Genomic DNA, 24,048 nt, shown 5'->3' with positions numbered 1-24,048 from the left:
TTGGCAATTATAATGAAGTATTATCCTGGTTAAGATAAGAGTGTCTCGACAATTTGTGCCTTGGGTTGGGTTGAGATCTAAGAAAACCTCTTGAAGAACAGCTTCTTTTCTGTAATTATGAAAAAGTATCACTACATTGGTTCATTAGCATTGGTTAGTCCAGCAGACTGATGAGCTGACACTGTAGGAAAGAAGCCCAGGAAAAATGCAGCTATCATGCTGAATTTGATTTTGTGGGCTTTGTAGCTGTTTACTTCTTTTTCCTTTGCTGCAGTTGCTGCATAAAATGTAGAGAAAGTCAATATATTCTGAGCTCTTACAGCCTTAGCGAGATCAGCATTGATTACAAAAACATGAACAGAAATCTCTTTGTCCCTAAACAGCAATAAAGTGTCTGGAGCTGCTTTTCACAGTAAAGATCACAGTCAGAGGCATCTTGCCTCTCCTGGATTTAACATCAAAAGAAATGAACCCAGAACAGCTCTGCTGGGGGTTGTTTTTGTCCAATTCAGAACAGAACAGCAAACTTTTATATCCCTTACTTAAATACTGTAATAAGTCATTTACATCAGGACATCTTTTTTCTCTCCATGATATTTAATTATCATAGTAGATACATGTGCTTCTGAAATGACAAGTGTTTCATAGCAATAAGATTGTCTAAGAAAAAAAATTGTTTGCATAAAAGAATTTCCTAATTTCCTTCTTTTGCAAATGGGAAAAGGGCTGTAGGGAAAAGGTGTCGCTGCTCCCTGCATGGTTGCTGCATTTGCCTTTTAAAGGAAACCTGATTTATAGTTAAATGCTTTGGAAGATGGGCAAAGGACCAAGGCAAGTGCTAGCAGTGCCAAGGAGAAGTGGGAAATTTGTGATAGGGTAAGTTGAAGGAAATATCTCTCTGCTTTAAAACAGACAAGGAAAACAAATTGGAAATGTGGGTGGGAGGAGATGAAAGCACCTACATCATGGCAAAGCAGAGGCTCTAGAGTAAAAAAAGAAAAAATATTGTATGGTGAGGTTTTGTGTTCTGATAACTTCTGTGGCTTGATATCCACAAAACCAGGGCTACGTGCTGCTAGGCTGTCTTTGCTGCTGCCCTTCCCCTGCATTTTTTCCTTCTCAGGCTGGACACCCTGGAGGGGCGATAACTCTGCCTGCCTGGTGAGTCTCAGTTTTAGCAGGGGAGCAGAGAACAGCAGCATTCCTGCTTTGCTGGAACCTCTGCTGGCATCTCTCCTCCTGCAGCCACCAGGCTGTGAGGGCAGATGCTGCTGCATGGGGTACCAAGGGCATGGCAGTGCCTGCATCCTGCTCTGCAGCTTTCCCACACTGCAGGCTAAATCCTGCCTGAAAGCTCCCCAGTCCCTTGCCCTTGTGACAGGAATGCCTTTCTGGGGTGGCACTGGGAGAAGAGCTGGCCAGGCCCATCTGCAGGAGCCAGGTGTGCTGTTCAGCACGAGGGTTGATGCAGGATGCAGTCACCTCACGTGTTGCTGCTGTCCTCCTGTGCTTTATGCTCTCCCCACACCCCTGTGGGGGAAGCTGGACATTTTGGTGTTCATGGTGTTTGGTGCAGAGCTCAGAGCCACCAGCCCACCCTCCTGCCTTGGGTCAGTCCCTCTCTGGGGCTTTGAACAGCAGGAGTTCAGCCCCAGCCCTTCCTTGTTCACCACTGGTCTCAGATGTACAGGTGTGGTTTCCCTATTTCAGCTTACACAGAGACTTCTTGGTATGACCTCTGACCTTGGCCCCGTTGGTTTGGTGTCACGACTTCAATTAATCTTTCTTCTCTCCAGGGAAGTTAAAGCTTTCAGTTCCCAGTTAGTGTGAAAATAAAACTATGGTTTGAGACCAAAGGTCTGCCTGTCTCAGATGCTGTTTCTCATCAAGGTGAACAGCAGCTGTGTGAGAAAGCATGGGGTAAACATTGAATTCTGCCTCTCCCAGCCTTCAGCAGTTTGTGATCCCTAGATGTGTTTTGTATTTGGATATTTTGAACACCTAGATCCTGTGTTTTAACCCCTTATGTTCTCATGTGAGGCTCTTCCTATTTTATTCAGAGCCACCTTTTTGGCTTAAGAGTCTTGGGTGAGGAATCTCACTGAATAGCTTTGGACAGGCTGATGTGTAGCTGCCCATATCTGTTATGAAACCTCATTAGAAATGGATGTCCTTTCTAGTCCTCTGGCATTGAGACAGTTTATGCAAGAGGTTATAGATGACAGTCTGCAGTCATTCACCTGTGACACATGATGTGTTGACTGTGTATTACTGCCACTTACTGTATATTGCTCTTCTCCTGCCAATTTTTTTTCCTATAGTATCATTTATTAATATTTCAACTTGAGACCAATGCCTTGAATGCCCAGTAGGGAAAGGTTGCTGCAGGGAACAGTCCTTTTACCCACTTTGATTTCTTACCAGAAATGTAATGTTTCCCCATTTAGTGCATTTCTCACTACGTGTCTAGAACTGTTTAAACAATATAATGCTTCTTCTTCCCCAAATTGGGTGAAGCTCAGAAATCAGGTTTTTAAAAATATTTTGTGATTTTCAAATGGGCTTTTTTGAGTTCACAAAAACATCATGTAAGGCTAAGTTGCTGGGTTTTTCTAAGGAGAAAAACAGGTAGCATCTGTTATTGTGATCAATTTATAACTGCACCATACAGAATGGAAGAACTGAGATTGAGCTCTCAGTGCATGGTCTTAAAGACTTGGAACCCCTGTTGCAGTTATGAAGATAGCAATTCAAGGGCACATTTTGCAACTGGGATAGTTCAAGGCCAGCCTGGATGGGGGCCTGAGCAACCTGATCTAATGAATGACATCCCTACCCATGGCAGGGAGGTTGGAACTGGGGGATCTCTAAGATCCTTCCAACCCAAACTTTTTAATGATTCTGTGATATTTACACAGCATTCTCATTAATCTATATACCATTTCTCATGTAACTTCACTGGAAAGAAATCAAACACCAATATAAAGCAAAACTCTTTTTAAAGAGAGCAAGGTCTGCAACAGAAGATACTATTTCTGATGGCCAGACAGCACCATCACCATGGACTCCATGGGCTGCCATGGACCATGGGCTGAGCCTGGGTGGGATGTGGAATTGGTTGGATTTGTGTTTTGCTTCATACAATAGCTGTTGGTTACTGAAATGGATTCCTAAAAATGAAATAATTTCTTCAAGTAAGGAAGAGTTGCTTAGGCTCTTCCTTTAAGGTTTCTGTTCCTGGGCTCTGAGCTGGATTGAACACTGTCAGGGCAATTTCTGAACTCAAAACAGTGTTTGAATTTACACTTACAAAATCTGTAAAAGCAGCACCTTACTACTTGATGTACAATATGAGACAAATCTTCATTTGTATCTTGATAGGATGTCTTAGAGAGAAGGCTATATGCCTCCCAAACTGAAATTCTATTCACATAGTTCAGTTAACTTCTCTGACTGATTTCTAGCTGCTGCCAAGCATGAAAAATTAAACTTCCCATTCTAAAATGTGTCAGAAAGACCACATTTATAGCCTCCACCAAAAACTGACAAAGCATTAAAGGAGCAGCCTCACCACTGCTGGCCTGACTGCTAATGAGAAGAGAGGACTGAGCTCAGTGACACCTCTGACACTCCCAGAAAAAAATCAAGGAATATCACAAGTTTGTAAGCACAACCTGCAGCCAAGGTGCAGCATTTCTGTACATCTTCTGGATGTAAAACCTGTTCATTTCTTCTACAAAAGCCACTGTTCCTGCACTGAAGTCTTTGATTTCCTCTGTCACTAGTGAAGAGATGGTTACCCTTGAAGTCTGCAGGTTTTGCATGAAAGCATACCTGCTGAAATGTATTTCCATAGCCAAGTAGTGCATGGAGAGGGTGGGTTTGGAGAGGCTCTTCCAGATCTTTCTCTAAACCATGCATTTTCTCCACCCAGAAATATTTGATTAGGCAGACACACTTCAGCAAGTTAAATTGACTTAAATCATCCCAAATGGTTGTAATTTCTGCCTTGCTTGGTTGGTTATTGGCTCATTAGGAGAGAACACTGATAATGTTAGATGTTTTCTTAGCCAAAAAAAAAAAAAAGGAAGAAAAATGAAATCCATTCACTGTAGCCTGAACACCTTTGATTTATGAATCTCTGATTCATCCTGACAGCTACTTAAAAATTCATGTCAAACTCTGCATTAATGTTGGCCAGAAAAAGAAAAGAAATGTGTTAGGGAGCAAGAGTGCCACAGAATGCAGTTCCCACTGTGGGTGTGTTTAATGAAAGGCAGTGGTAGCATTTAACTTGCCAGGGAAGCATCAGTACATGTTACTAGATCCTTTCTCTTTTTTAAATCTCTTGAAAAAATATGTGCTTGGGCATAAAAATGCACTCTGACACTGATATCTCATTATGTTATTTCCCTTCTTATAATTTGCATACTTTTTATGTATGTTGGAGCTTACTTGAAACTGAGGTAATACAATTTTGTTTAAAAAGGGAGAAAAGATAAATAAATTACTTTTTTCTTTTTTTTTCTTTCTAATATGAACATATTTGAAATTAAAAACATAGCTTAATAACCTGATTGATAAATAGCATTATCTATAATGTCATGGAGAAATTATCATAAACTCAGTAAAACATTAAAAAAAAATCTGATTATTATTTGTCACTGCTTTAGTTATTTTTTCCAACAACGCTTTATTACAAGTGGTGATGTTTTCCAAGAAAATAACCAGGTAGCCTGAAATTTTAATATATTAAGGGTTTGAATAAATAAAAGCAGCTGCTTTCCTTTTGGAATAACATTGTCTTCTACTTTGTATTTCAAAACAGTTTTATTTAGTATATATCCATGGCAATTTGCTTAGTGTCCTATGTCCAGAAGTATATTAAAGCTATATTAAGCATAATAAACAATAATTTAATTAAACATATTGTTACAGTTTTTAAAGACATGCAAGATTCAAGATAATTAGTTAAGATACTACCTGTATTTTCTTCTGGAAATGGGTCTGTTTCTATCTCCATTTTTCTAGGCTTTCAGGTGGTATCTGTGCAGTGTCCTAGGTTGTACTGATGATGATGTTGAAGGTCAGTACTGGATAAGTCGGTTGGACAGAGTGGTGGCTTTTTGAGGGCATTTGATTAAATTCACTATTTTTGGCTGTGGAATTTTTCACTGTGGGCTCTTTTTGGCTATGATGAGATTGGTGCTTTGGTTTTCCCATAGAATGATTTTTTTTTAAGGCAAGGAAAAGAACAAAGGAAGCCATGTGAACAGCTATGCCCCTGCTCCAGACAATTTTTCTTTTTGACTGCAGGAAAATTGCTGGCATGGCACCAGTGCCCTTCTCAGCCACTTTGAGACTTGGCAAATTCTCCCTAGGCCATTAGGGTAATGTTTGCATTAGCCTGTTGTAATAAATAGGTATCAGAAGAGTTGCAAGGCTAGATTTATCTTGACTGCTGATGCTGGACTGTTGGGAGAAAAAAAATAAAGGGAAATAGCTGAAAAACAATAATGCTTTATAGAAGAGTATCAGCAGGAAGATTCAGTTTCCAGTCATGGATATGTGAAACTCCTGACTCAGCCAAACTCTTGATCCCCCCTGGCCATTGACTGACCTGTTCATTATCAGGGAAGTGTTAGGATGGAAAGCCTCAGAGAGGAAGAGGGCTGGTGTTTGCACTTCTGCTCTGAGACTTGGGAGAGGAGAGCACATTTTTACATTACAATGCACCCTGTCTGTCCTTAGCTACTTAGAACAATCAGTTATTGCAAAACATAGTTTAGGTGTAAAAATAGTCTACATGCTTGTTTCATGGAGTGAAAGAACAGAATATCCCTAATAATAAACTGTGAAGCAGTGATAGTTTATTTGTGAGGCCATAAAAGGCATTTAACAACTTGGTGGATCGCAGATAATTTCACACCATATATTTCACGTACACAGGGGGCATAAACCTGAAAAGGAAATAATAGTTTCAGCAATGTGTGATGCAAGTAACACCAAACAGTGCTGCACAGAAAGGAAAACTGGTGTGGGTGATAGCTAGATTGGTGGAGGGCCCAGTGCACAGGGTCCTGACAGAAGGCTTGGCAGGACTGTAGGAAGTCCCTGCTTCATCCCATCCCATCCCATCCCATCCCATCCCATCCCATCCCATCCCATCCCATCCCATCCCATCCCATCCCATCCCATCCATGGGATTTTGCTGCCTCAGCTGTGCTGACTTGCATCCTTGTGAGACCATGCTGCACATGCCAGGGGCTGATCTGGGCTGCAAAGGCAATTTTTTTGTGGAATTAAACAAGGGTCTTGACTTTCAACTTGTGTCAATTGGAGAGTCAAGCTCCCAGCAATGAGTCCCAAATTTCTGTATGGGCTTGGGCTGTGGGGAGCCACTGGGAACATGTGGAGCTGCTCTTTGCTTGCCAGCCTGGTGCAAGAGCAGTGATGCTTTGGCACATTGTGGTTGTGAAACCATGTGGGAATCTGTGATTGAAAGTATTTCTGATCTGAATGCAGAGCTTGGAGGGGCTTCTCTGACAGACTCATGACCCTGCAAAACAGACTGTGATAAATGTGTATGGAGTGTTGGGTGCAGTGTGCCTCCCTTTCTGCAGTGTTTACAGCAATATCATCCAGATAAGCCTCAGCAGTGCTAGAAATCTGTGTTTACGTCAACCCATGGGGCACATTTTACGTATCTCACCAAGATTAGTAGGTAGAAACACACTGTGTAAATGGTTTCAGCTGAAACCTTCACCAGATCCATCTGACTTTCCTCTTGGTAAACAGGAGGGAAAAGCAGAATAAAGCTCAGCTTTATTTTTACTGTTTGCCAAATCTGGACAAATCAGAGATGGGCAATCACCAGTTGTAGGAAGTTCAACAAGGGCAAGTTAGCAAATTCTGCCCCTGGGATGGGGCAGCCCTGGATGTACAGACAGACTGGGGAATGAGAGGCTGGAGAGCAGCGCTGTGCAAAGGGACCTGGGGTCCTGCTCCATGGAAAGGTGAATGTGAGTCAGCAGTGCCCTGGAGCCAGGAACAGCCCTGTCCTGGGGGCATCAGGGACAGCACGGCCAGCGGGGCAAGGGAGGGATTGTCCCCTCTGCTCTGCACTGGGGCAGCCTCACCTCCAGCGCTGGGGCAGTTTGGGTGCCACGAGATAAAACAGACATGAAACATTGGAGAGTGTCCATTTGTTTTAATTAAGGTTCCTTTTCTCTCTCTGTCTGATAGGCTTAGAAGATGTTGTAGCAATAATGATTCCCGAACCCAAAGGAAAAGAGATAGTGAGCCTCCTGGAGAGGAACATCACTGTGATGATGTACATAACCATCGGGACGCGCAACCTGCAGAAGTACGTCAGCCGCACCTCGGTGGTGTTCGTCTCCATCTCCTTCATCGTGCTGATGATCATCTCCCTGGCATGGCTGGTCTTCTACTACATCCAGAGATTCCGCTACGCCAACGCCAGGGACAGAAATCAGGTGAGCAGGGCTGGAGCAACTGTTTGTGCTTCCAAAGAGTCACCACGGGATTTATCGTAGAAGTAAAGGTATAAGAAATTGTCAGTGTGTAGTAAAAACAGAAAGCCAAGAAAGTGAAAAAAAATAGGAATGTAAAAATGACTGTGGCTGGGAAAAGCCAAGACTTCTGTCAATATAGATGGGATTCAAGAAAAAAAAAAAAAACAACTAATAATGTCTGTATATTATGGGTTTTTTTCTTTATGCAAAATACAAAAAAAATAGACAGAAAGGTGATGTTTATTTGTGAAAAGGTTGTTTTGGTACATATAGCCTAATGTCATAGCAATGTATATAACTAAGGAGCCTTGAAATCAAAATGCTGACTAAAACACTTTAAGGTGTGTGTGTGAAGCAATGGTTCATGGTAAGTGAAGAAAGGGGGGAAAAATGTATTCTCACTTTAATGTTTCCTTAGAAGGATCTTGGGCTAGAAAGACAGACATGTCCCTCTTTATTTGATAATGATCACTGAACAGGGCTGTAGTGATAGCCACCAGTGTTATTAAAGCATTGCTATTGGTTTTGGCATCTTGTCCAAACCCCTTGAAAGAGATAAAAAGTCTATAGAACTGAAGAGAAGTCAGCAGCAGTGATTTTATAAAGCACTGTCCATCTTTATGGTAGTTCAGCAGTGAATAATAATAGCAACAATAATAATAAATTTAATATTTTCTTGTCCGGATGCAACTGTCTCAGCAGAACTGGGAAGCTGAGGCTTCTGCATTTCATTCTAATGGTACTGTAGAAAATGTTATCAATGTATGAAATCTGAAGAGATAACCATTTTACTGCAGGAAAAAAAAGTGCACTGTAATTCAGAGAGGTTCTGAACCCTCAATAAATTACTGTCAGGGCCAGGAGGGTTGCCTTGCTTATTCTGCAGAAAAGGTGAAACTCAGAGTATGAATAATCATCTTGTAGGGAAAAGGAACTGCTGCACACTCTGTAACAAATACTCATGGTGTAGGAATCCCTCGCCTTCCCCCACTGAAATTCAGGCATCCTCTGAGAGAGACAGCAGCTGCTCTGTATTTACAGACAGAAAAGAATATATTTTCCTTTTAAATATACAGTCTGAAATTTTGGATAGCAAGAATGAGACTATCCCAGCTGGAATTGGAACATCATTGGCAGCAGATCCGCTGTGACTGCAACGGCTGTGATAATTTTTAGATGCTTTGTCTGCAAAAGCACATGCGTGCCTAATTTGTGTGTGTGAGTAAGTGTGCTTTCAATCAAGTAATTATACAGGCAGCTTAGCAGTGTAAATAGACACACATAAACATGAAACTTAGCAAAATAAGAAGCTCATTCAGGTAACATGTTGTAGTTTGAAACTGATGTTTTTATATGTTCAAACATATTTCCTTTTCAGTGTTTTCTTTCCAAAGTTTGAATGAGCCCAAATGTTGTACACTAGCAGTTGTCCTATGGATGGATTAAGGTTTTAAAAACTTGGTTATTATGATAGCTCTGTTCTTCAGAAGAATCAGAAAACATACCTCTAAGTAATTACATATTATTAATTTGGGGGTGGAAAACTGGGCAATAATAAGAGGCAACCTAGAAAGTCTTCATGCACTTTTCTTCATACAGTTTTCTCTGACACCTAATCTCTTTTTTAGGTCTTTTCATATGAAAAATGGTAGCAATATACAAACAAAACTCCATTATTTGTGTTAATGGGTTGCTGTGGCTTTTTAGTTTTGTTTCTTTTAGTCCTGCCTATGGAATATAATGATGTAGGTAGTTCAGAAGAGCTCAGCTTGCTCTTGCCCTTCCCATGAGTGTTCCTCTCTGTTTTCCATCAAGTTCTGGGTTGGTTTTTTTTTTGGCTTTGACATATTTTCTTGTAGCTCAAGCATGGGATCACAAATTTCTGATTAAAATCAGTGTCCTTTTGTCAAGCTTGATAACCACTTTTGTCTAGTTTTTCTTTAGCTGGTAGCTCTGCTTTACAGGTGTGCTTCCCATCTTTCATTAGGCATAAGTTTCTGGGCAAGCACTAAATCCAAAACAAACTGATTTAATTTTATATCAAGAAAGCAATGAGTCCAGCTATTGAAAGAGGCAGCTAGAAAGACTGAAAAATCTCCTGGAATCATTTCCTGTGACTCCACAGTGAGATGAAACCTGGACATAGCCCATCTACATCTTTAGCCACCACTCTTCCTCATCATGTGTGCAAAATCTAAGTTCATGTGCCAGAAGGAAGGGACAGCTTACTCCAATTAGGTGCCTGATTTTGATGAGTGGAGAATCAGGATTTCAAAGATTCTTGCTGAATGCCAGGGCCTATTCATCCCAACTTGGCTGGGAATGAATGCAGTAGGGCGCAGAATTGTCTTCCAGTGTGGGGTTATGCACCTACAGCCAGGGTGTCAGCTACAGAGATGGTGAGGGATCACTTTTTATTTTAATACATTAATTTCTAAGAGTACCTCTAGCACAGACAACTGTGCATTACATATGGAAGTAGAAGATAGGTAGTATATTCATGATTTAACCTTTTTTTCCTACCTTACAAGATGTCCAGGAAGTAGGTGGTTGCCCTGATCATGAATCCTTTTGTCATGATGACAATAAATTTGTGCAAGAAAATCTGTTTCCTCAGAGCTTGTCTCCTGGAGGGCTCCTGAAGATGAGAGAGTTTGTAAAAGGCTGTGGAAATTGTTTAAATCAAAAAACATCACATTGCAGAGCTAATTAGAAGCAGTTTCAAATTACATGACAAGTTCCAGAGCTAATTTAGCAAAATGTGACCTGATGTTACAACCCTGTAACAGCCAGGGCACAGACTTAAAAACAGCAACTACAACAACAAACCAACCCTGTCAGTGTGTCAGATTTCATATTTCACCAGTAATAGCAGAGTTCTCTTTTTATTGTTTGTGAGATGGGAAAATGAAGAGGGGATGATGTTTCAGTGCCAGACTTGTTTAGCACATTTCTTCCACGTCCCTTTTTTCCATTGGCTTCTTGTTCAGGGGAAGTTTTCTACAAAGTCATTTTGAAAGTAGTAAGTTTTGCAGGATAGTGAAAGCCAAAGTAGGTGGTGATTGCACTGGAGTTGAGAAGGATCTTTAGTATGTGACTGTCAGCATGTGGAGCATTTCTCTGAGGAGGAGGACTGGTGGCTGTGGCTTGGAATGAGAGTTTTGGGCCACTGAATGGGGATGTCAGTTTTTGAAGGCGTTTGGGAAGATGCTCCCTTCCCATGATGGAGTCTGCAGATGTTGTTTGGGGATTGATGTGTCTGGTACCTCATCTCATTCTGCACAAGGCACTGGGTGATCTCCCTGCAAAGGTTCTGGTTCAGTCAGGCCATTAAGGGAGAACCACTTACTGTAACTTCTCCTCCACAGCATTTAGGGTCATTTACTTTCTCAGGAACACAGAAGAGGTGCTTTCCATGTGACTGTCCTTCCTTTTTAATGAGCATTGCCATCTCCTTAAGACCACTGCACCTGATATGCTTAACTCCTTCCAGTCCAGTGCTGAATGTTGCAGCCTTGCTAATGGGATTATGAGATTTATGGCTGTAAATCTCTAAGCTTCACTTTATACCATTAAACTGCTGTAATGCCTCTTATCTTTTAGGAAAAATTGTTGGTTATTGATAGCATGTCTTGCATTCAAATGGGAGAATCCTTTGAAAGTGTGACTTTAGTCCAAGAAATTCCTGTTCTTTCAAAAACTAAATTACTCTCATTTACATGTAAGTTATGAACTTGTCTATTTATGATAGATAAGAGAAAGCAAACATGAAAGCAAGTAGATCAAAGATGTACATGAGTTTTTAATCTTGTCCTTTCCCCTTCAAGAATGTGCAAAAAAGAACTGAGAGACTTAATTCATTAAAGTAACAATGATGATATAAAGGGATCACAAGCACTTTCTGAAGCATGACATAATGACTCTTGTCTTGCTGTCTGTTATCAGTCTCTCTTTGATTTACATTAAAGAACCAAATAGCTGACAAGAAATGTTTCCAACTCTCATTTGATTCTTTTGTTTAAGGGAGACTGTGAGAAAAATGGACCACAGAAAGAGATGTTGTGTAGCTGCAAGACTCTCCTTCACATGCCATAATTAAGTTGCTGGAAAGCTCATATGTAAATCTCCTGATAGCCAAGATTGTTTTCGCCTCCTTAGCCAGATCTGACATTGCACTCTGCTTTTAATATTGCATGTGTTTTGTCAGCCTTTCCAATCCAATAAGATCACTCTCTAACTTTAATCCAGTGATTTTAATTGGATCTGAAGACCAAAGTGGTAATTTACTGGTCATATCAGTGTGATGATTAAATCTCAACTTATAAACTACCTCAAACTTCCTTTAGTTTTTGGCCTCATGCTCTCCCCCTCCAGCTGGAAACCCTTCCTGCTGACAGGCTCCTCTGAACTCTGGCACAGGAGTTTCCCAGCTCAGAAAGTTGAATGTCTTCTGAGTCACCAAAAGCCCTAAGTCTCTCTCCTGTCTAACAGCACATGGCTGGAAATGTGGCTGGGGAGAGGAGGTGAAGGGGAGAGTTCAAGTCATTTATTGGTGATAAATTGGAACATGAATTGTTGTAAAGGAGACCTTGGAATGGGCATTGCTGCATGAAACCATGAGAGAGAGGCATAGAAAAAATGGGGAGTGCCCAAAGCAGGGTCACCAGTGTGGTCTGGGGGCACATGGCATCTGGGGAGGGTGAAGTGAGCATTCTGAGCTGGGTGGGGAGTGCAGGAGGAGGAGGAGGAAGGGCTCTGCTTCCAGCTGCAGAAAGCATGGCCAGAGAGGAGTCAGAATCAGCCTCTTCCTGGAAGTACACAGGATAATTGTCACAAATTACCAGCAAGGGAAATTCCATTAGTATGTTTAGAGAAGAAAAAAGATTGAGATTGGTTAAGCACTGGAACAAATTATCTGTGGAGGTTGTGAAATCTCCTTTCCTGGAGATATTCAAAACTTGACTAACACAGCTCTGACTTTGAAGTTGCCCCAGCCTTGAGCAGGGGGTGGGAGTACATGACCTCCCAAAGACTTTTCCAGCCTTTGAGTCTGTCTCCAGACTGCCTTGTTGCTGGATTAGCACCAGTGAGCAGCCAAGTCCTTGGAGCCCTGACAGAGGAACAAGCTCTGTAGCACAGGGTGCTGAGCAGTGATTGTGTGAACTTCCCCTCCATGTTCCCAGCCTCTTGCAAGGAGCAGACTTGTCCAGCTTCAGTGTCTGAGGGCAGGGTGTTTTGTGTCAGGCTGTTATTACATACTTTAATCCTGGTGGCTGTGACCCTGCCAGCACAGTAACATGTTTTGGAAATACAGGAGAACAGTCAGAAACATCACGTGGTAATCACTTTATGGTCCACTGGAGGGAATGATGGAAAGGCAAAGAATGAGCAAATGGTTGTGTATGGACAGGATGTTACTGCACTGCCTTACCTGTAAGAAACTGCAGATGCTTCCACCTTATTTTCATAAAACAGGCAACTCTGTATTGCAGGAAAAAAAGACAGGAGAGATTATTCAGAGGTTTTGTGGTTAAAAAATTAACAGCTCACTTTCAGAAGTTGTATCCTGCTGAAGATCATGAACAATGTAAGAATAAAGTTCAGTGTTCACTCTGCTAACTGCCCAGTAATTTTTTAAAAAGTGTCATTAGAAAAAGAGAGGGAAGAAGTAGGATACCCAAATGATGGCTTGTTACCTACTTTGGTACACACCTACTGTGCCCTTGTTATGAATTATTATGTTTATATTAATACACTATCCTGTTCCATGTACTTAAAACAATTAAGAAGCCTAGGGAGAAAAAGTTGTGATTTCTGCATGAAGAGATGCTCTTTGCTTAGGAGCAAATTTTGTCTTGCAGCGCCGGCTGGGAGATGCTGCGAAGAAAGCGATCAGCAAGCTGCAAGTCAGGACGATCAGGAAAGGTGACAAGGTAATTTTTCAAAATGCTTGTTGCTAAATGAAACTCTGTGCTGAGGGTTCCTTCAGCTCTCTGGGGCAATGAGGCAGAGCAGAAATGCCAATTGCTTATTTAGCTGCTGTGTCCTTCAGGTGGGGGAGGAGTGCTGGTAAGCAGGTTACAGATGGAATGGAGTGGGGAGAGGGGGTCATTTGGCTAAAGATGTAGAAAATTCTGAAAGTTAAAACATGCTAACTAAATCTGCATGCTTCCCAGTGCAATTTTCCAGCTGGAAACATGTCAGAACATCTGACTTGCTGGTTATGAAATGCATTACTGGATTTGCAGTCAGCTTCAGTGACTGTTTTACTTTGTCACATAGCTAATCTCTTCATACAAGATAAAAAACAAAATAAAAAATGAATATGATGAATATTCTCTTTCCTGTAGGAGACTGAGCCAGACTTTGATAACTGTGCTGTTTGTATCGAAGGCTACAAGCCCAATGATGTTGTCAGGATATTGCCTTGCAGGTAAATTGAAGGTGCTTTTAGCTTTAATAATCTCTTTTTCAAGACAGTCTCTGCTCTCAGTTTCACACTGATGAGATTACCTGAGAACTTAGGGGGGGAAGGGTGAGTTTATTATTTCAGCCTATTCAAAATCTGTTGGTAAAGATATCTGAAATTCCTTTTTATTCAGTGTGAAGTGAAACTAATATGAAGTGAAACGAGTGTTGGTGGTGGTGAAACCCTGAGGGTTTAGTATGGCAGTCAGAAATTTTGCCTGGCCTGTAACAAACTCTTTGGTGGGATTTTTATACTAAAGTTTTGATTCATCTGTTTTCCTCACTGTTTTTTTAATTAGAATGAATGCCTTAGGAGAATTTGCCTCTGCCAGGGATCAGGCTCCTGCTCCCCATTGAGCTACTTCTTTTGCTGTCCTGGGCCTGAAAAAAGGATGAATTTTGTCCAAAAAAAAATCCCCAGCCATAGAAAGAGATGTAGTGAGTAAAACATGCCTGGTGTGAAGATGCCTTGTGCAGCACATCCACCCACAGTGATGTGGCACAGGAGTGCAGCCCCTCGCCACCCCTACAGCTGTATTCATCTTTGTGCTATTGTATTGGCATTTGTGAAGTGCTACCTAATGGAGGATTTCTCCAAGGAAATCAATTTCTTAGGAAATTTCCTAGGATCAGTTGCCCCTAGGAGAGCTACAGCAAGTGTTTGGTTTCCCTAGAAATATAGATCTGAAGTGCTGCACATACAGAGCAGAGATTTTATTTTTTTCAACAGAACTTCTTTCTTCCCCTGAGTCATGTTCACTGGCTTGAGAAACCAAAATACTTGTTTATTTTCCTGCTGTGTTGTACCCTAGTAGATATTTGAATGTTACAAGCTGTCCATTTCTGTTAGTTCATGTGATTCATTAAATCTGTTTACTGCCATCACTAAATGGCTAACACAAAGCAACAGATTAATCATAAATTTGACCTACTGTAAATCCCCCACAATGACAAATTGCATGTGAACTCTCTTTTTTTTTTTCTACAAGCAGACACAAACACATGACTTCATGAAGCAGAAATACAGAAAAAAAGAGAAATTACCAGAAAATGTGAACCTTGATTTGACATCAAATGTTTGCACGGAAGCAGAATAAATCTTGGAAATTTTGCATGATAGGGACAGGCAGTGTTTGGAGGTAGATCTGCAACAGCTTAAATACATTTCTTGTGTCCCACCTCATAATTCAATGAGCCTTTGTCATCCACAGCATTGCATCAAGCAGAGTGAGTAGGAAACACAGAGTTAACAGGTGGTGTTAAGCTCTTGGCTGACATAAAAGGTCGCCCAGAAAATGACTCATGCTAAAAGGGTAGCAGTAGCAGAACTGTCTTGTAAAATAGCCACAGTTTGAGCCTTAGCAGTCTGGAATTTTAAAAACTCAAAGATCTTTCTCAAGCAGCTGTTTCACCAGCCCTGGCTTTGCTGCTGCACAAATTGCAAGGGCAATGTTTTACACACTTGGATGGGTTTGAACTTCTGAAACATTGAATAGTACTCATGATTCTTTCTGCTGTTTTCAATCTTGTCTCCTCATCCAAAACAAAGGAAAGTGGATTTATTTCCCTTTCTGTGAAGGGAGTAGGACTGTGTTATATCTTGATGAAGACCTACAGACTCTGTAGTTTTCCTGCTCCCACACCCTCAGTTAAGCCATGTGCAGTTTGTAACTGGGAACCTCTTTAAACCTCCAGTATAGCACAGATGAGCTCTGAAGTCAAATACATAATGTTTACTAGGAGCTGGGCTGTTTTCCCAAATGTCCTCTCTTTTCTGCTGGCACTGGGATAGCTGTTTCTATGTACCCCACTCTGGAAAGTTTGGAGGAGAATTCCAGGTCAACTTGTGCTTCTTCCTCTCTGTCTTCAACAGGCAGCTCCCACAACTGACACAGTCATAAACTTCACTCTATTAAACTTCACTGTATTAAATAAGTAAGGAATGACATTTGGTACCAGTAAAAAGCATTGACTTGCAGCTGGTTTTGTGTCTAATGGTAGCAAACATCTCTGAAGTTGTCTCTAAGGGCACTGACACAAGATGAAATTAAACCAAGTTCATTGTTCCCAGAGTGACATCTCTTGTCACAGCCCTGCTTCATTCTGCTTGTCTTCCATCTCCAGATTCCAAACACCTTTGTCTTTTCTGCTCTAGCTTTGGAGAAGGTACTGATCCTGCTGCTCCCAGTGTGCCTTTTACTGAACTTTTGCTAACTTAACCAAACTTCTATAAAGAAGCAAGATTTTTCTTTCAACCTTATCTCTGCTGATTACTTCATAGGTTCTTTTTTTTTTGCTGTTTCATTTCCTTCACCAATAAACACATTCTCTGACCTTGCTCCATCTTGTTCTTTTCCCCTGAACCTTCACTCCATGAACAGCTGTGATTTCAGAGAGTTTTCACTCCTGCTTTCTCTTTTTGTTAGCTTCCTGTGAAAATTACTTCATCACATTCTTCCCTTTGATTCTTCCTCTCACCCTCATCATCATCTTATTTTGTCCTCCTCAGGAGTAAATAATACTGTACAGGCACCCCCCCAAAATCTCAAACCTTGTTGCATACTACAGTGCTACTCATTCTCACAAAAATTCTAAATCCTTTACTTCAGCCCTATGTCTAATCCAGGCAGCTGATGCCCTTACTTAGGGTTATCAGGGATGTACCTCTCTTTGTGCATAGGTGAGACTAGGAGTGAAAGGTGGGAGGAGAAAAGTTCTCAAAATTGCTGGCAAGCTGAACCCTTTACTATAGTTGTCATATTATTATTATTATCATTATTATTAGCTTAGTGCAACATGATTTTTTTCTCTTGTATGATTAAAATCTCATCTTTAAAGAAAACATAAATACATTCCAACCAAAAGCTAGTTAAAAAATGTGAAGTGCTATTTAGATAATATTAAATGGAATACTCTGGGAGTTGGAGGATCTTTTGCTTTGTGCTCTGTGAGCTCTGCACAGCCCAGGAGAGTGCAGGAGGGGTCCCAGGAGGCAGCACCTCTGGAGCAGCACAGGGGCACTGGCACACACGTGTTGTTCTTGGCAGCTTTTTCCAAACACTCTGCCCTCTCCCAGGATGAAGATTGCAAATTCCCCTGATAATTCATTGCAGTGCTTCGTTACCTTGGCTGTGGCAAAGCCTTTCTAATTGTGCAACCTGGATCTCACTTGCTGCAGTTTAAACAACATCATTGTGCTTCTTATCCCTGGGAGAGGTGGAAAGGAATTGTTTCCTTTCCCTTATGAAAACCTTTTTGTATGAGGTTGATACAACATCTTACCTTTCTCTCTGTCAACTAATCACTTGCAGTTCTTTTGAGAAACTTTTCAACCCATCCAAATCAACAACTCTTTGCAATGAATGTGGTTGCACACAACAGGGAAAAAAACCTGTATTTTTTTTTCTAGCTTCAACTTTGACTGTCAAAGCCATGTCCTGAGGCTGAGCTTGAAACTTCTACTGTCTCCCTGTATGGGTCATTACTTCTGAAATCATCCATGATGGCTCTATCCCCTCCTTCCCTTTAAAACTTCCATCAGTCACAACTGCAAAGGGAGGGGTTTTTGACAGTGAAATATTGCAGTTGCTCTTGTCTTCCTTTACGCTGACCCTTCTTTTGCTTGAATTTGGAACATAAAACAGTTGACAATCTGTTGAATGCCATAAACATGTACATAGCTGTATACCTAACAAACTTTCAAATCCAAATCTGCAAAGCCTGCCACCTTGCTTTTCTGCACAAATGTTTATGTGTTCAAAACAGGTACTATAATAGCTCTAATTGTATCATGCTGCACAAAAATTTTAAAAGGCAAATCTTTACCTGATTTTCAGTAGCATTCCATTATTCTTTGGATTTCTGTCAAATAATCAAGTTCCTTCTGTAGTACATATTAAATGTGAAATTAATGGAGTCGTAATACACTGTGCTAAATTAGTATTGAGAAGTGCAAAGTGACAAGATCTGTCATGTATTTCAATTACTTGGCATTGTTAGGACTTATTTTAGAATATTGTTTTTGAAGCCAACTTCAGGAACACTGAACTTCAGATTTGAAATTCTTTAAGGCATGAAAGTGTTCAAGCTTTTGATGATGAACAAACATCACAAAATTCTCTAATATGAACCTCAGATTGACTGAGGCTTTCAAAACTGGAAATTGAAAGCTAAAGGGGATTTTTTGGTCTGTGGTAAAATGTCTTGGTGGAAACTACATACTTTTATTCAAAACAGATTTTGGAAATCAGTTTTGTTTTCTGAGAGATTAATAAATATCTCAGGTCTTGTCGATGGACTGATTATTTTGGCACAAACATACTTCAGATGTTTGCCAATAAGCATATTTATGAATTTGATTATATCATTAAAGAAAACCAATCACTAATAAGAATTTCATCATTACTTCATGTACTGAAAGGCAAGACAGATTTCAGTAGCCTCTGTGAATTAAAAAACTCAAGAAAATCTGATGGTTAGACTTTTAAATGTAAAATTACACTTGCCTCAGAGATAATATTTTTTAAAGTATTATACTGTTTTTTTCTGTTTAAATGAAAAGTATTTTTTTTTCTAATTCAATTTATTTCTTTATGCCTCTATCTTGAAAAATACTAGACCCTCAATGGCTTCACATTTAAATTATATGTAATCAGGTTTATTTGTAGAACTATCAAGGAAAACTAACATGATTTTTGCTTTTACCAGCAACCAGCTTTTGTTTACTGGCAGACTTCAAAATTTAAAGAATATGGGGTTTGCTGATGCATTTTGTATATTTTCCCTCAGTCTCTAAATGTATATGTCTTCCATTCCAAGCACATTGAAATGTGCACACGTGCTTGAGTTGCTGCAGGAATCATTTTAGCCTTGTGTGCACAGGAGCTGGTTCTGCAGTCCTTGCCGAGATCACAAACTGCTCCAGTTCAAATACCCTCACTTAAAGGAATTCAGAATCATCTGGTACTAAGTGGTAAGTGGTGCTGTGGTGCATTTGAATTAAGATATCCTGGTTTTCATTGCAGGCATCTTTTCCACAAGTCCTGTGTAGACCCCTGGCTGCTAGACCATCGCACCTGCCCGATGTGTAAAATGAATATTCTAAAAGCTCTAGGGATTCCGGTAAGCACTTTGCAGAGCAGCCCAGCAGGGCAGAAGACAAACACCAGCCACCTGAACATGTCCCCTGTTGCCTGTCTGTTCCCACCTTTCTCTTTTTGCTATATTACTGAATAATTAATTGATTTGTTAAGGGAAGTCAAACTGGAAATGTCTGACTCTACCTGTGTCCTGCACCCCAAGGAAGAGTGTGTCCGTGGGGGTTGGTTGGGAGTTGGGATTTGTGTGTCTGTGGCTGCCTGCTGGGTGGAGCAGAAGGTTCTTCACTGGTGTTCTGCTGGATTTATAGACTCTCTCACATAGCTTTCAGGACTGGATTTATTGTTTTAATCATGCTCTCGGTTCAAATCTGAAAGCAGCAGGTCTGCAAATAAAATTTTCTCTTCTATACCCAGCAAGGACAACTAATTGCTCATTCTGGGGAAGCAAGTCCTTTTTTTGTCAGATTTCTCTTAAAGTCTATCTGAAGCAAGATCTGTACTCCTAAATCCAGCTAAGGGCCATTTCTCCCAGTTACTAAGCATGTGGTGGAGCACATGACATACCAGAAATTGTTAAGCTCTTTGTTATTTGGAACATCAAATGTGGTTAGAAATTGCCAAAGTAATTGATCTTTCTAGTTGCATGTTTGCATTCAGATAGTGGATGTCATACAGTTTCCCAGCTGCAGCTATCATGGAGCTCAGGGGCTTCACCAGGAGGGAGTGAGTCACTCTCCCCCACTGAGCAAGGCTTGTGAAGTTCAATACTGAACCACCTCCAGGTGATGCATTAACAGGTGCTGTAAATAACCCCCTGAGTTTCAGTCAGTGATGCACCAGTTCACATTTGAGAGAGCTGTACAAAGTAAAATGGTATAGCCATTCTCAGAGAACTCAGTTTCAGGCAGACTAGGAAGCAGGGTGTAGGCAGATATGTTAATAAACCTAATATAATCCACACTAAAAACATGCAAAGGGGGGAAAAGCAGCAGAGCATTTTAGCTAGGGTAATGCATCAAAACACTTTGGCAGCTTTTTTTGTTAAACATGTGTATTGTCTTGATGCAATTGTAAAATCAGTGCTTGAGATGAAAAGCCAGGATGAAGGCTAGCTCTGCCATTCAGCATCTCTGCACCTAGGCTTAAATACAGAAATATTTCCCCAGGTTCCATCCCAGCTCACAGGCCTGCCAGGAGCAGTTACACAGGGTTCTGACTCCTCCCCACCCCGTGTATTGTTGCATGACTTCCCTGTGCGTCTGACAGCACCACACCATTTCTGCTCTCACATTCACATTTTTGTCCATTAATGTGCTCTTTGTCCAGCTTCATAATCAGGGGCTATAGGCAAACCAGGCCAATGCTTTCTGGAGGCCTGCAGGGAGATGTTAAAGGCTTCCCACAAAGTTTAGTGCTGTTAGAATTTACAGCCAGAGCACAGCTCTCACTGGCTGCTGCTGAAGGCTAAGCATGTCCACAGGCTGTTTGAGGCTGGGCATAGCTAGTGGAACAAAAAAAGAAGCCCTGAGGCCATGTGTAGAAGTTTTGGTTTACATGGCTGGATTTTAGTCTGAACAGCTCTGTAGGGGCAGGTGTAGAAGCACCTGGTTGCCAGGAATAATTGGAGCACCATTCCATCTCCTCAACCCCTGTTTCCCTTCCCACAGCTCCCTTTCCTCTCTGTACAGCTCAGCAGAACAGGGATCCATCCTGCTGTCCCCACTGAGAGCTTTCTGCATGGAGCTTCTGTGGAAATAATTCTACTGGGCATGAAATTAAAAATGCTGCTGTAACCTACATGTGCAACTGGTTCAAATTAAGATTTCCAAATCAGCTTTAGTGTTGGTCTGTCTTAACACTAAAAATAAAGCACTTGGATGTTAATGTTCCGCTAGCAAAGTTTGTTATGGGATTTTATTGTAAGAATTTCTGTTAAAATTCCTGTAGGTTGCTCTAAGACAATAAGCTGAAAACAGCCCATCTCTTGGAGGAAGCATGTTGGCAGACATGGATCATTGGATATGTTCATGAAGGGAGAGCCTTATCCCTCAGTAGGAGCTGCTGTCCATGGGAAATTGGAGTAGATAGTGGCCTTTGTGTCAGGTTTACTCTGGCTCACAGCAAAAAAAGTGGAGGTGTAAGAGCATCTGGTAGCTTGAGGGTTAAAAATTCCTATACTGCTATCAGTTGCTCTTCTTCTTCTCTTTTTTCTGCCTTCTCTTTCTAAAATACACCTCAACTGCTCTTTATTCCTTCCCTACCTTATGCTCTCTCCTGCTTCTCCTCTGCATAACCCCTCCTGCCTGTCCTGTATCTCTTTGAGCTCCTGCTCAGCTCACAGGACCTGTTCTCCACCTGCACAGAAATCACCTTGTCCTCACCCTTATCACTTCCCAGCACCAGCTGAGGGCAGCCTGGTGGACATCATTCCTGAGGTGTGTTTTCTGGTGCTCCCATGAGCCAAAAAAGCCACCAGCCCACATGAGCTGGTGTTTTTAGAGACTCATCACTTAGCCACGTGTCCATTGCTGTGGGGGAAAATGTTGCCCTCAAAGAGCCTGTAAAGTTGTAGGGCTTCTCGGTGAGAAGTGGCAAACATTTCTGTAGAGTGGCTAAAGCAAAATGTCATTCCCTAACCACATTCTTTAGTCTTGCTGGGCCTTCTTAGCTGAAATTTCCACACACAAAAGAAGAAAAAAAGCCTTAGGCAGGCATCAGCCTCTGATGGGAGGCTTGGGCACAAATTTGCCAAAGCCCTTTTGCAGTTTTTACAATGGGGGGAATGAGGAAATCTTACCATAGACAGGCTGTGGGGTTTTGTTCCTGTCAGCTGCATGCTTGTCCTGTGGTTGTTATTAAAGACCTGGCATGCATGTCTGTGGATATATTGTGCTTCATTTAGCAGGAAGGGTTTGGATTTTCCAGGAAAGGGTTGGTCAGACCCCAAATACCTAACTGTTTCCATTCAATTCACAGCTAAACTCTGCTTTGAATTTGTGATAGAGACTTTAAATATTGTCTTCCCTGAGCTCAGATTCCCCAGACAGTTGGGAAGCACCAAAACTCCTGCACTCATTTTCACAGTCACTGAGCACCCCAACACCTCCACTTTTCTCTGGAGCACTCTGCAGCTCCAGAGGATTATTAACTATCTGCCAGCAAATGGTTGGCCTGACCTTTTCCACTCTTGCTGGCAAATCCAGCTCAGACTACACCTGCAATATTTGAAATGGATTACCTGTGAAAGTGTCTTTCAAAGAGCTCCATTGCTATTGGGACAGTCATATCATGTAAAATATTATTTCCCTCTGCTTCTCTCCCTTCCCTGCACACATCTGCTGGATCTGCAGCCAGCTGCATTTTTGGCAGCAGATTGTAGACTTGAAGCTATTCACTTAGAGCCTTGCCAAGCCCTCAGAAGTCAATACAAAGCTTTCCCTTGACTTTAGTAGAATTGTGCTCTCAAAGCACTTACATGCAGGGCACGAGTGAAACCAATATAATTAAACTTAGCAACTGTATCTGGGTCACTCTGGCAGCCAAAGCCGTAATGGTTTGGGTTTTTTTTCTGATCAGTATTTCTTATAATTAGTTTTATAACATGCTGCTTAGTTTTGGGCTTTTTTTTTTCAATTAAAATGATTCAGGAGTAAAGGGATTCATTATATCAAGCAATATTATTTTTGCATCTGTAATGTTTCATTTGACTTTCAATTATAATCCCCCTCTTTAAAAGGTTTAAAAGTTTGTGATAAAACCCCATTTTAGGAAGAACTGAAATAAGAGCAAAGACAGACAACTGATCCTCTGAAGCTGATCCCCTGAAAAATTGAAATAATTTTTCCCATAGGTGAAAGGAAAAATAGGCCTTTTATTTTTAATATACACTACCATCAAAGGTAAATTAAAATGAGCTTAAGAAAACATTGTTTTATAATTGTTAAGAGAGAGGGAAAGAGTGATAGATGTAAGGGATTGTTTTGGATCCCTGTCCTACAGATAAGTGATTGGTACTTCACTTGGAAAAGTACAAATTCAATGAGTTTCATTAACACCTGGTATAGTTGAATGTGCCTTTTTGTTCCCAAATCTGAGGCATTATTGCTGCTTGTGGATTAGACTGGAGCCAGACAACAACAACTTTAGTTTTCATTCCAAACTTCAGTTTGTGGATACAAGACTACTTAAATTCCCTATCTCTTTCATTAGGAACACTTGTGAAAAAAAATGCTTGAGAGCTGACAACAATCAGACAGGGAATGTGGGGAAAAAGAGAAAACATGCTAAGTTCCTGATTCTGGTGGGAGAAAAAAAATAAACATATGGTAACCTTCTGTGCTTGAATTCAAGGGGGTTTCTCTTGTGCTTAAAGTTAAATCTCTCTTTAAGCCTCTGCTGTATCATATTTTGTTTATTCTCTTGGTGCCTGCTGGCAGGTAGTGAGATTCTCCAAAGTGCCTTGGCATGTGAGACAGCTAAGCATAGGAAAAAATCAGATCCACCAGAGTACACCTCCTCTGACACTGGCCCTGTCTGTGCTTAGTGCTGAGCAGAGGGAAGGCAGAGGGAGCAATTCACACCTAGGGCTAGGGGATGGATCACACAGCAAAAATGTCTCAAACCCCTGAAGTTAGAGGAAACCTAAGTGACTGATCCAGACTAGCTGTCTGGTTCCTGGAGAGTAAAGATAAATGGGAACCACTTACATTAACATTTCCTAACTTAACAAGGCATCTGCAAATTGCAGCTCAGCCTTGCTCTCTCTGTCACTGGTCTTGCTTCACATAACAAGAAAGGCTGTGAATTGAATAATGCTCTTCAGTTTCCCATTATTGTCTGTTTGTTTCTTTTCCCATAACTATATTTTGTAGAAAATATAGTATTAGCAAAGGAAATGATCTTCTGATGTTTAGAAACTTGTCTCATAAACAGCTTTAGCTTCCAGT

The 24,048-nt window shown here is 41.0% G+C and overlaps 1 protein-coding gene across 1 annotated transcript in view; it reads left to right on the top strand.

The window, feature by feature from the left end:
- RNF150 (ring finger protein 150) overlaps positions 1-24,048 on the top strand; it is a 96,204-nt gene that overhangs the window by 51,763 nt on the left and 20,393 nt on the right. The window contains exons 2-5 of the mRNA XM_033061195.1: positions 7,246-7,496; positions 13,397-13,468; positions 13,886-13,968; positions 19,028-19,124. Of these exons, the coding sequence (XP_032917086.1) occupies positions 7,246-7,496; positions 13,397-13,468; positions 13,886-13,968; positions 19,028-19,124 (503 nt within the window). The remainder of the gene's footprint in view (positions 1-7,245; positions 7,497-13,396; positions 13,469-13,885; positions 13,969-19,027; positions 19,125-24,048) is intronic.

Source organism: Catharus ustulatus, chromosome 5 (assembly GCF_009819885.2).
Source record: "Catharus ustulatus isolate bCatUst1 chromosome 5, bCatUst1.pri.v2, whole genome shotgun sequence".
Taxonomy (NCBI): Eukaryota; Metazoa; Chordata; class Aves; order Passeriformes; family Turdidae; genus Catharus; species Catharus ustulatus.
This window is presented reverse-complemented; position numbering and strand designations above follow the sequence as displayed.